This window comes from Crocuta crocuta, unplaced genomic scaffold (genome assembly GCF_008692635.1).
Source record: "Crocuta crocuta isolate KB4526 unplaced genomic scaffold, BGI_CrCroc_1.0 scaffold3, whole genome shotgun sequence".
NCBI lineage: Eukaryota > Metazoa > Chordata > Mammalia > Carnivora > Hyaenidae > Crocuta > Crocuta crocuta.
In genome coordinates this window covers 11,272,832-11,284,587 of record NW_027529934.1, presented here as the reverse complement: position 1 = coordinate 11,284,587, position 11,756 = coordinate 11,272,832, and the positions used below count along the sequence as shown (strand labels likewise).

At 38.3% G+C, this 11,756-nt stretch overlaps 1 protein-coding gene across 1 annotated transcript in view; it reads right to left on the bottom strand.

Moving 5' to 3' along the window:
• The window catches only part of HMCN1 (hemicentin 1), a 442,670-nt gene that overhangs the window by 204,825 nt on the left and 226,089 nt on the right, over positions 1-11,756 (bottom strand). Inside the window, exons 19-23 of the mRNA XM_077763274.1 lie at positions 10,805-10,949; positions 7,583-7,695; positions 5,707-5,866; positions 4,706-4,874; positions 1,688-1,815 (exon numbers count right to left, since the gene is read on the bottom strand). Coding sequence (XP_077619400.1) covers positions 1,688-1,815; positions 4,706-4,874; positions 5,707-5,866; positions 7,583-7,695; positions 10,805-10,949 — 715 coding nt within the window. The remainder of the gene's footprint in view (positions 1-1,687; positions 1,816-4,705; positions 4,875-5,706; positions 5,867-7,582; positions 7,696-10,804; positions 10,950-11,756) is intronic.

Below are 11,756 nucleotides of genomic sequence, written 5' to 3'. Positions count from 1 at the left end.
GTTTCTCATAAAAGCCTTTGCAAATTTCAGAGAGGAAAATCAAACTGAGTCTCTATTTCTTGTCTTTATGTACCTTCCTTTAGAAATTTAAATGAGATAATTTATCGGAAACACTGCTAATACTATTGTGACCAGGGAAAGGCTTAACATTAGGCAGGGAGAGATTAAGAGCCTCAGGGAGGCAGGCTGCTGCTGCAAATGGGAGGCTGAGAAAACACCAGTGGCAGCGGAGTTTGGGAAAACAGAGAAGATGAACCTGTTCCGAACCTCCCCAAGCTAGGTGCCATCCATGAAGTCTCACAAACGTTCTGATAAGGTCCCAGTAAAAACTCTGGGACAGAAATCTTCAGCGGCTACCAGTTGGGACCCCTCTCACTCTTGAGAGCTTTCTACTTCCCCTCAATAAACTTAATCGCTTTGCTCACTCTCTGTTGTCCCCGAGAATTCATTCTTTGACTCTGTGAGACAAGGACTAGTGTCTCTCCCACCCTCCTGTAACAAGTGGATTCCAAATACACGCGTTACGCACTGTAGACTTACATTATACATATTACAATAATGTACTGACTTACATTATACAGTTAGAATTTATGGACCTTATATCCCTCAAAAGCCCCATTCCTCTGTCCTTTTTTCTTTTTTTTTAAACTATTTTTTATGTTTTATTTATGTTAGAGAGAGAGAGAGAGAGACAAAGCACGAGTGGGGAAGGGGCTGAGAGAGAGGGAGATACAGAATCTGAAGCAGGCTCCAGGCTCTGACCTGTCAGCACAGAGCCCGATGTGGGGCTTGAACTCACAAATAGTGAGATCATGCCCTGAGCCAAAGTCGGAGACTTAACCGACTGAGCCACCCAGGTGCCCCCCTTTTTTTCTAACTTAGTATTTGACCAATACATTCTAAAGGTTGTCACTTAGGTCAACCTTATAATTTCGACAGAATTGTTATCATCGTTTTAAGAAAGAGAAAAACTAAAGGTAAGAGAGGTTAGATAATATGCCCAAGATGCCTTAGAGTTCGTAAATGAGATAACTATTTCAAATCCCATTGTTAACAGGATGCCAGTATAGCGATTGATCTGACAATGAAATTCGGTCAATACCATCTGAGAAAATCTTTTTCTGATATTTGAATACCTGGCACCTCCCTATACAAATGCCTGACAGAGCATGTACTCAATAAGCATGTGTTGAATAAATAAGTATTTGGACAGACCATGATAAACTGAGGGAATCAAACAGATTAACTAGAAAGCTTTTAAAAAGTTAGAGTCCCAGGAAGCAGAATGTTTTCAGTTGCTGAGTTCTTTGAAAATGGAAAATGACCATATAAATACTAGTAAATTCTTCTTTGATAACTCACAGTCACTTCTACAAAAAGCCATAAGTCTAAACACATTTTCTTTTTGTTGTGTATTGAAAGTAGTCATAAGTGACTGTGGACATTTAGTAAAATTGAAAACCAAAATTTTAATACTGTTCATTTGAGGAAAAGGGGACAAGTTGTTTATAGATGGCAGATAAACTTTCCAGAGTAAGTGAAAGAAAATGACAAGTCTCCAATTTGAGAAATATTTTTCTCTAATTACTCTATATACAATTCGGGGATTAACTGTCAAAGAAACTTGCATGATGGGTTTTCCTGTGGCCAGCACAAAGATATTATATGCCCTCATTTCAAAACTCACCATGGACATTTAACTTAACAGACTGAGTCACATTCCCAGCAATATTTGTGGCAACGCAAAGATACATTCCACTGTCTGAAACACGAGTCTCAATGATCTTCATTGAACCAGAAGGGAGGAATGTGTGCCTGAAAGAAAGAAGCCACATGGTAGATCATAGAACATGAGAATTTACATATCCCCGATGCAGCTGCCCTTCAGGGTGAAATCATTACTATGCAAGCAGTTTTTGAAACCATTCTCCCATCTATATTTTTATACACCTTAAAACTCGGGGATTTTCACAATTATATTGTGTATTCTGTCTGATATTCTTGCAAACACAAAATCGGATTTTTTTTTTTACCCTTAGATCTAACCTAATGGTCTGAAATGATCAAAAAACTGTACATCTCTCTGCTTTATTAACTTGTAACTATACATAGCAAATATATATTTTGGTAAATTTTGACTATATTTTGAATCTTATTATTTCTTTTTCAATGCTTCATTAAAGAATTTGGTGTGNCTTGTGGGGATGAGCACTGGGTGTTATGTGGAAACTAATTTGACAATAAACTATTTATAAAAAAAAAAGAAAAAAAATTTTGTGTGTTAAAATAAAAGCAAAGAAGTACACATGTAATTCTTAAAAATATATTGAATATATTTATCCTACAGGACGATAATGTGGTTTGGTGAACTAGATCCACATATAAAAATGTTATTATGTTTACTGTATTGAAAGAGCTTTAAGGGGAGAAGGCTAGATGGACCTGTTCAAAGTGTTCTACTGGCCCAGAGACAGAAAAATGAACAAATAGTTAAGGACATAAGTCTCCCCAAAGGAAAGAAGCACAGAGGAGAATCCAACATGTAACATATAGTAATTGAGCTGATATCACAAAGATCAAGGAAAGGACTGATTATTCAAAAATGATGGGCAACTGTTCTCCACATGGGAAAAAGAAAGAAATAAAGATCGAGCACTACCTAATACTAGACACAACATAAAAATTCAGATGGATTAAAGTAAAAAATGTGAAAAACAAACTTAAAATATTAGAATAAAACACTAGAAGATATGTACATATTCTTCATAAAGTACATATCATTTTTTTAAGTTTATTATTAACTTTAAGAGAGAGAGAGAAAGAGACAGAGAGACAGAACTGAGACAGACAGAGGAGGAGAGAGAGAATCCCAAGCAGGCTCCTCACTGTCAGCGCAGAGCCTGAGGCAGGGTTTGAACTCACGTATCATGAGATCACAACTTGAACTGAAGTTGGATGCTTACCCAACTGAGCCACCCAGGTACCCCACAGGGGGCAGAGTAATTTAATGCAAAGAACCACTAGACGATGGTCTTGGAAAAGTTTTAAATTAAAAAACCACGTCAGAGCTTAAGCGACTGAGCCACCCAGGCACCCCATAAAGTACAAATCTTAAAAACAATAGATTAATGCCCTGAGCTACATAAAAAAATGTAAAATTCTGTATAATCAGACATTATACATTAAAAGCCTTGCAGTGGTCTGAGAAAAGATATTTTCAACACATGCAACATACAAAGGATTCTTATTAAGAAAACAGACCAAATTTCTACATTCAACAAGAAAAAGATAAACCAGTCACCATAAGTCTGTGCAGCAGATCTAAAGAGGCAAGTCACAGATGAAACAACGGTCAACAAAAAAGTGAAAGCATTGTTGGTTCCCTGGCAGTCAGTCACATGAAAACTCAAAGTTGCAAGATACACCCATCTAACCAACAAAAATGTTTAAGTCCCTAAACGCCATGCACTGATTATAATGGGGAAATAGTGGCACTTACATTCTCATGGTAGAAAGGTAAATCAGTAGCGTCTCTTTGGAGAGCAATTTAGCATTGTCTCCAGAGTTGAAAGTAGAAATTCATTCCAACCTGAAGCTATAGTTCTAGGCTGATCCTAAAGAAACTCATGCATGTGTGTATGAAGAGACATATATGAAGATATTCACTCAAGAGCCTTGTTTATAAAATAAACCAAACCCAAACCAAACCCAAACAAGCAAAACCCTGAATGTCTGTACACTGGGAAATGTACAAACAGAATGGAGAATATGTATACGGTAGTCAAAAATGAATAAAGCAGGGCGCCTGTGTGGCTCAGTCAGTTCAGCGTCTAACTTTGGCTCCAGGTTATGATCTCATGGCTCGTGAGTTCGAGCCCCACGCCGGGCTCTGTGCTGACAGCTCAGAGCCTGGAGCCTGCTTAGGATCCTGTGTCTCCTTCTTTCTCTGTCCCTCCCCCACTTGTGCTGTCTTTCTCTCCCAAAAATAAACATTAAAAATTTTTTAAATGAATAAAGCAAATCTGTATGTATAAAAATGAATATTGACTTAATAAAGCAAGTAGAATAATAAAATATAAGATGTTACGTGGCAAATTCAAAACAGACAAATAAATCGAAATGAAAACTACAGAAAACACGATTCCATACTGTTTAAGAATGTGTGCATCGCATGCACAGGACATCTGTTTGCATTATTTGCCCCTTGGGAAGGGAGAAAAGTGGGGAGGAAAACAATGAAACTTCAAGTTTATCTGTAACATGGTATTCCTGTCATTCAAAAATATCTAAAGCACATATTTTTCAAACAAAATAGTAATGTTATGTAAAGTGGTTCTTAATCGTTTTTTTCCCCCTCACCAGTGGGTAGGGAAACAACAATAGCATGGATTTATAGCTTCATGACTATATACCAGTAAGTCTAACAGACNTCCCCGCCCCCCCCCCCGCCCTTCTCCCATTTGCTCTCTATCTCCCTCTCTCAAAAATAAAATAAAATTAAAAGAAAGAGAGGAAGGAAGGAAGGAAGCAAGGAAGGAAGAAAAGATTTAGAAGGTATAAATATTTCCTGTAGGCTCAGAGGTATGTGTGAATTATCTCAAATTTAAAAGTTATTTCTTGAAACTTTTGAAAACCTGACTAGGCACAGCCTTCTGTCCCAAGAGACTGTGTTTTTGTGTGTCCCAGTTCATCCCAGATCCCCTACCTTGGAGAGAATGGAGAGATGAGCTGGGTCTCTTTGGCCCAGGTGATGATGGGTGGGGGTAAGCTCTTCACTTCACATGGAAGCGTCACATCTTCTCCTGCGAGGGCAGAAATCTCAGCAGGCTCATGCTGGGACAGTCCTCGTTGGTCTCCAATCACTCTGGGTCTTACTAAAATAAACACACATTATTTTTTTAATTTTTTAATGTTTTATTTATTTCTGAGAGAGAGAGAGAGACAGTGTGAGCAGGGTAGGGTCAGAGAGAGTGGGAGATATAGAATCTGAAACAGGATCCAGGCTCTGAGCTAGCTGTCAGCACAGAACCCAACGCGGGGCTCGAACCCACAAACCGTGAGATCATGACCTGAGCCGAAGTCGGATGCTTAACCGACTGAGCCACCCAGGCGCCCCAATAAACACACATTTTGGAAGGGAGATAGTATTGAGAACATTTCACTTACCTTCACATGTGGACTACTACTCTTCACAAATTTACAAGACGATGCTATCTATGCCGGAGCTTTGGTGCCTATCTGAAGCTTTCCATGAATACATTTATAGTGGGAGCTGAAAGGAAAATGACCAGAAAGTTTCCCTTCTTCGCTCTTCCTTTCAGAACTTAATGAAGAGATCAGCTGAATTGCCCTTTTAGAGTCTCCCATCTGTGAAAGTAAGCCCTCAAGGCGGAAGTGCTAACCGAGACAGAACTGAGGCTTGGCTTTGCCAGGAGTTTGAACGTACTAGTGTTTCTGAAGTCGACAGGGCGCAATAAGCACACTCGTCGGGAAAACACCGTTACATTTTCCCGAATGGCTATACAATTACTTTCCTTTTAAATCAGAATCTAAATAGAGGAGAGGTTGGTTGGCAGTAAAAATGCGTTTTTGTAAAGGCGGTTCACTTTAGGAGTACAGCCCCTGGTAATATGATTTGGATGAGAAATGTGAGCTTTGGCACCAGTAGAGAGTGTCAAAGAAAAACATTCCTCCAGGGGCTCTCACCATAGACGGTCAGCTGCACTTTCCTCGTGGCATAGCCAGCTGGGTTGGCAGCGGTGCAGACGTATTCTCCGCTCTCTTCGCCCCCTGGGGACACCACGTACAAACTTCCGTCAGCGCCTGCGGAAAACTTAGCGCTGCTGGTGGAAATCAGCTCGCCTTTCTGCAAAACACAACAAAGAGCGAAGTGTTTTTTAAGATAATAAAGGAGTGACTTAATGTCTGGAAAAGGAAGAGAGGAAGGGGGAAAATATTTCCAAGGGGGAAAATCCTAGATTGAAAAAACGATGCTAATTTGGAGAAAGTTATTTGTACGAACTATTAAGCAAATAAAGCAAAGGTGATATTTCTTCGTGCTGAACCCTTGTCTCTTTGTTCCAGAGCTACTTAAAACTGGAGGGAATAATGGTAATAGTAATGGATAGCATAGTGCTTATGCAAAGTCACACACTGGTCTGAGTACTTCACATGAATTAACTATCTTAATGCTCAAAAGGATCGTATGAGTGGGAACTACCACGAGCCCCATTTTACAGATGAAGGTATTGAGCCTTGGGGATGAAGTGGAATAACTTGCCCAAGGTCACAGTCTGTCAGTGGTAGAGGTGGCACTTAAACCCCGGCAGTCAGGCTCTGGGGCCCAAACTCTTAACCTCTCGCTTTATCACAACACAAAGGACACCTGGGAAAGATTTCATTTTTATGTTTTCCTAAAATGCATCAAACTTCTAGGCAGTCCCAGACACTGTGCAGTTTGGGGATCAGCTTCATGACTGTATTTTTGTGTCCAGAATGCAGAAATCTTCACTTTTTATTTAATTTACAGATGTCACCACCAACTTCTTTATACTTCAGAGCTTTTTAGATACATAAAATTAGACGGTATGGTAAAATACTTAGGTCGTACCACTAATTATACAAAATGCCTCATTTCATTATTATGCTGTCATTTTATATTACTTATATCTGCTAGATTTAAATTAATTTACAGGAAATATGCTATCCTCGTGACTGGTCAAAGATGAAAAGGACTTCCTCAAGGAATGTTTTCTTTTCCTCACTGCAAGAATACAAGCAAAAGAAAGATAACTTCATGATAGGGACGTAGAGGTGAATAAATGAGTATGTAGAGGTCCTATCTTGGCTCCCTAAAAGAAGAGAGTCTGAGACAAAGATTTGGGGGCAAGAAGTTTACTTGCAAAGTGATCCCGAGATGCTTGAGCAGGTGGGTGGGAGAATGAGGCACAGAAGGAAGGAAAGCTAAAAAGTGCTCTGGTTTTCTCTGTGGTTGGGCTGATAAGCTTGCATATGCCAGGGATCCTCTGAGAAGCTATATAGAAAGAAGCAGCTCAGAAGTATTCCTCTGATGGAAGAGAAGCAGGACATTTACAGAGAACACCTGCCCCTCACAGGTGTCAATGTCCCTACGCTTCCTGGCCACCTGACAGCAGGCTTAGTGGCCTCGTGGGGTTTTGGAGAAAGCCCTGAGTCCAGAAACCAGAGAGGGGCCCACATGAAGTGGGACTCTGGCAGAGTGCATGGAGCTGTCCACCAGAGCTGCGCTGAAATCAGAAGGGCTGAAGGGATGTGGCAAGGGATAAGAAAAGATCTGCTACAACATGTAAAGTGCTAAGAAAAGCTCTTGGTGTGCAGAATGTGTTATATTACAGTCCACTATTGTGTTCTTAACGTTATTTGAGCCCCACATAGATGATTACACCAAGGACATTTTGAGGACCCTTCCAAGTGGTAGGAGTGCATGGGTTTTCCTTTCTGTAAAGTTCTATGGTAAAGTCAAGTCTCATGTATGACCAAAAATATTCAAATACTGTTGTTATAACACGTAACATTAGCAAACACCACCATATGTGCCATTTACCTTGGACCAGATGATAGATGGCTTGGGAATTCCGCTTGCTTTGCACGGTAAAGTTACTGGAATGCCTTCAATCGTGCTGAGTACCTGCTGCCCATGCTGAATGGTTGGCAGAACTGAGAAAGGAAGTAATATTCAGAATCTGAGCATCTGTTGTTCCATTTAGCCTCGTTTGTTTAAAGTCGTACATTTTTAGGATATACTGCATATTTGTAAAAACTCGCTGTCGTTCCATTTAGCCTCATTTGTTTAAAGTTGTACATTTTCAGGATATACTGCATATTTGTAAAAACTCGCTGAGACTCAACATTTTCTGATAGAAATGTAGGGTAACTTGCAACACAGTGTAATAAAGTAAATACAGTAGCTATAATCTGAAGAACTTAATGAAAACTTAAACTAAGCAGTAACTTATGCAAAATAAGTTGACTCTCCTAACAAAAATAAGACTGAAGGAAATCCATGCTTCCCTGGAAACTCTTCATCCTAAGAGTTACACGTTTAACATGTATCTTTCATCATTGTGCATTATCCATTAAGCTGCAGTGAGCTGACTTAAGCCCACTGCCAGAGAAATGGACTGTTTTAGCCACTATACATTAAACGTCTGTCTGTTTACAAGAACTGCTTAGTGAGCTACTAAATTTAACCTAGAAAAAAAAGGACTTGTTTTCTTAAAAGAAATTCAACAATACAACTTGCAAGGCCTTAGGAGTTCACGTTTAAAGGGGAATATACAGGATTCTAAGCCAATAGTTTGCACTCAGAAGAAAAACATACCTTTTGACTTTAGAAAGCAACTGAAGAGTTAACATTATTGAGCAGAAGCAAAAGGGAAAGGAAGACTGTTAATTATTCCATTCGGTGTATATTTCAATCAATCACAAGAACTAGCATATGGAAAAAAGATCAAAACTCAATGTTCTCAAAATAATGAATTTGAATAAAGAAGCTCCCATTCATGAAAATTCTTAACATAGAGTAAGGAACACAATAAAATCCCGATATACACTTTCCCTTGGAAAGATAAAACTGGAACAGCTCCCTGGTGCTCAAGGGCTCAGTGTCTCTTGCCTTGGAGTGAAATTTCTCTAGAATTATCACAGGCACCCTGGAGGAGTTTGACAGGGCAAGAGATACTAGAAACCCCAGTGCAAAAACTTCCCTGGAAGGCTTAGATTAGCTTGGTACATACTCCTATTTTCCTAAGGCTGGGCTTATTCTTTGGATAATTTCTTCTTTAAAAACATGGCAACAAATTTCCAGATACCCCCTATGCCAGGCTACTCTCTCAAGCAAGAAATTTCAGAATCATCATGGAAGAGTCAAATCTAAACTATACGATAATTTGGTGGCAACATGAAATAAGCCACTTTCTTACATGCATATTGAGTTGGACAGCTATAAAGGAAAGTGGTAAATTTAGGCATTTTCAAATCTGATGACATTTGGTGATGGAAGAGCTACTTCTTTCTGGATTGTCAACCTACATAAATCAAGATGACAGTGAAATGCCTTGCCATTTTAATTTATATTCATATTTGCATGCATTAATTTATCCTTGTACGAAGTGGCCACGGAGAGCTTCTAATGAGCAGTCTTCAAAGTGGAGACGCCCAGTAATGAAAGAATGGCAGTGCTAATTCACATAAGTACAGAGGTAAGGAGAGCCTGGCATGTGCATCACATCCAACTCAAAACCTTATCTGAAAGCTGAATGTTTGCTGAGTTTAGCTCCTGTCAAATGTCTGGGTTGTTGTTGTTGTTTTTTAAACCTTAGTAACTATATCAGTTACTCATTATTGACTAAGATGGATGAAATGATGTTGCAAAGTGATCTTTTTAACTTTTAATTGTCAACATTTATTGCATCACGATAAACCATATCATTGGTTTATCTGTCTCTTTACTCCTCTGATCTGGCAGACATCACAGCTAATCATGTCACTCTTTTACTCAAGTAAAAATTTGCCTCAGAATCCTTCTCAATACAATATTGAATGGAGGTGACATGATTATATTTCTATACTAAATTCTCGAACCAGTCCATAAGCACCCTCCAGGAAATCTGTGGACTGATTTTCTCTAAAAGTAGTTAAACACAAATACAACTGTATTCAATCTGGCATTATGTATTTACTCTTTTAGACTAGAATTCAGTATGACTTTAATATTTCTTTAAGATAATATTTCTTCAAGAATATCTCATCTGATGTTAGTGGAGGCTGGCATAAGATCGAGAGAGGCAGAAAGGGCTATTTTTTTTAAAGATTTCTTAATTTTTATTTTTATGTAACCTCTACACCCTACGTGGGGCTTGAACTCACAACCCTGAGACCAAGAGTCACATGGTTTACTGACTGAGCCATCCAGGCACCACAGAAGAGGCTATTTACAATGAGAAGCAGACATAAGAAAAAAAAAAGATGGTCTGTATCCACCGACAATTTCAACAGACCAAACAAAATGTGGAAATTACCGGATTCTCCAACTCATGTCCTAAAAAAGGGATGAATTAACTAAAAATAAATGTTCTGTGCTACTTTCATCTCTGTATACAGAACTAATTTTTAATACCGTACTTAGAAAAAACAATGTTGCAAAGTCTTTAAAGAAAATACACAAAAAAGTTTATGACAATTTCTTAAACTATGAAGTTGTCACTTATTTACTGAGATGTAAAAAGTCCGTGACTGTTAGTCACGAATGGAAAAAGATGGCTTTGGATTTTCTTATTTGTGAACTTTTAAGTTATCTAACACGCAAAAAGACCGTTTGGAGCACATGAGGTGGCCTTTAGAAAAGTTTAGGTCATTTCTAGCTAACACACAAAGGGGTCATTAGTAAGGACATGCTTATTGCACAATCCAAAAAGAAAAGGCAATTTGGAAGGAATAATAAGTTCAGCTTGCCTGAAATTAAAATGTATTTTTAAATATAACTCTTTGAGAGCTGAGTTCACTTTTATCAATTAAGAAACCACTTACAAAAGCCCTTGGCCAGACTCAGCTGGTGACTCCCAATGAAGCCTTGTTGTGTATGTAGGAAAAGGAATTCTGGAAACAGCCTTAACAATGTAAATAGTGTTCAAGAAATAAGGCTTTTTGTTAAAAATAACAATTAGGAAAAAGTTTCCTTCTTACAACCAGAAGACAGAGTGATTTAAAGACACAAACCTAGCTTTGAACATGGTTCAGAAAGAATTAGAAGGGGTGCGTTTCTTACCATGCACATCCACGGTGGTAGTTTTGTTAATGGTTCCAGCAACGTTACTGGCCACACAAGTATATTTGCCTCCATCCTGAAGGCGAACTCTTTCAATGTGGAGACTCCCGTCACTGCGTACAGTGATGTAAGGATTTTGGACCAACTTAAAGAAAAAGAATTCATATTTAATTTAAAAGATAATGTTCCCTAAGTCAAACTCAGATTTGTTTTTCTCCAACTGGGTTATAAAATATCTTATAACAAAATATCTTAACACCTTTAAGTTAAAAAATGATGAGTGTGTTATCAAATATGGAATCAATCGAATGTCATCCTGATGTACCATCAAAAAGTATACCTCCTAACATCTGTTGGAGTTATGCAAATGATGAAAAAAGGAAAGAAACAGAAGCATCACTTATTTCATGTGTTTGTGAATTTTGTTACCACTTAGGACCCAAATTTCACTAGCCGTTTTTACTTTGGGCTTAATTTGTTCTTTTTCAAGAAGACTATTACCACTTGCGAACTATTTGATATTTTTATTTTGGCAAACAGGAACTCATTCAAGCTGAGAGAATGTGACCGATCTCAATACTTATCCTTTTCGGTGACAATGCAAATATCAGAGGCAATGTATGATATAGGAACTGTGTCAGAGAAGGCTGGCAATATTTTCTATTAAAAATGATCACTCTAACTATATATGCATTCTGTTCAATCACAGGACGCCTGAGTGCTCAGGCAGTATCATCCAATGTTGTAAGGGTATTAAATTGTTGAGTAAGGTATACTAATTTTTCTCAGGATTTCATGCAAATTTGAACAAGTTTACATCTTATTCCATGGAGTCAATTCACTTCTAATTGGTATTTCAAAAAGAGAGCGAGTCTAACTACCCTGGAAAATAGAAGGAAAAATGCTCTTTTTTTTTTTTTTTTTTTTTTTTTTTTTTTTTTAGGGGGGGGGG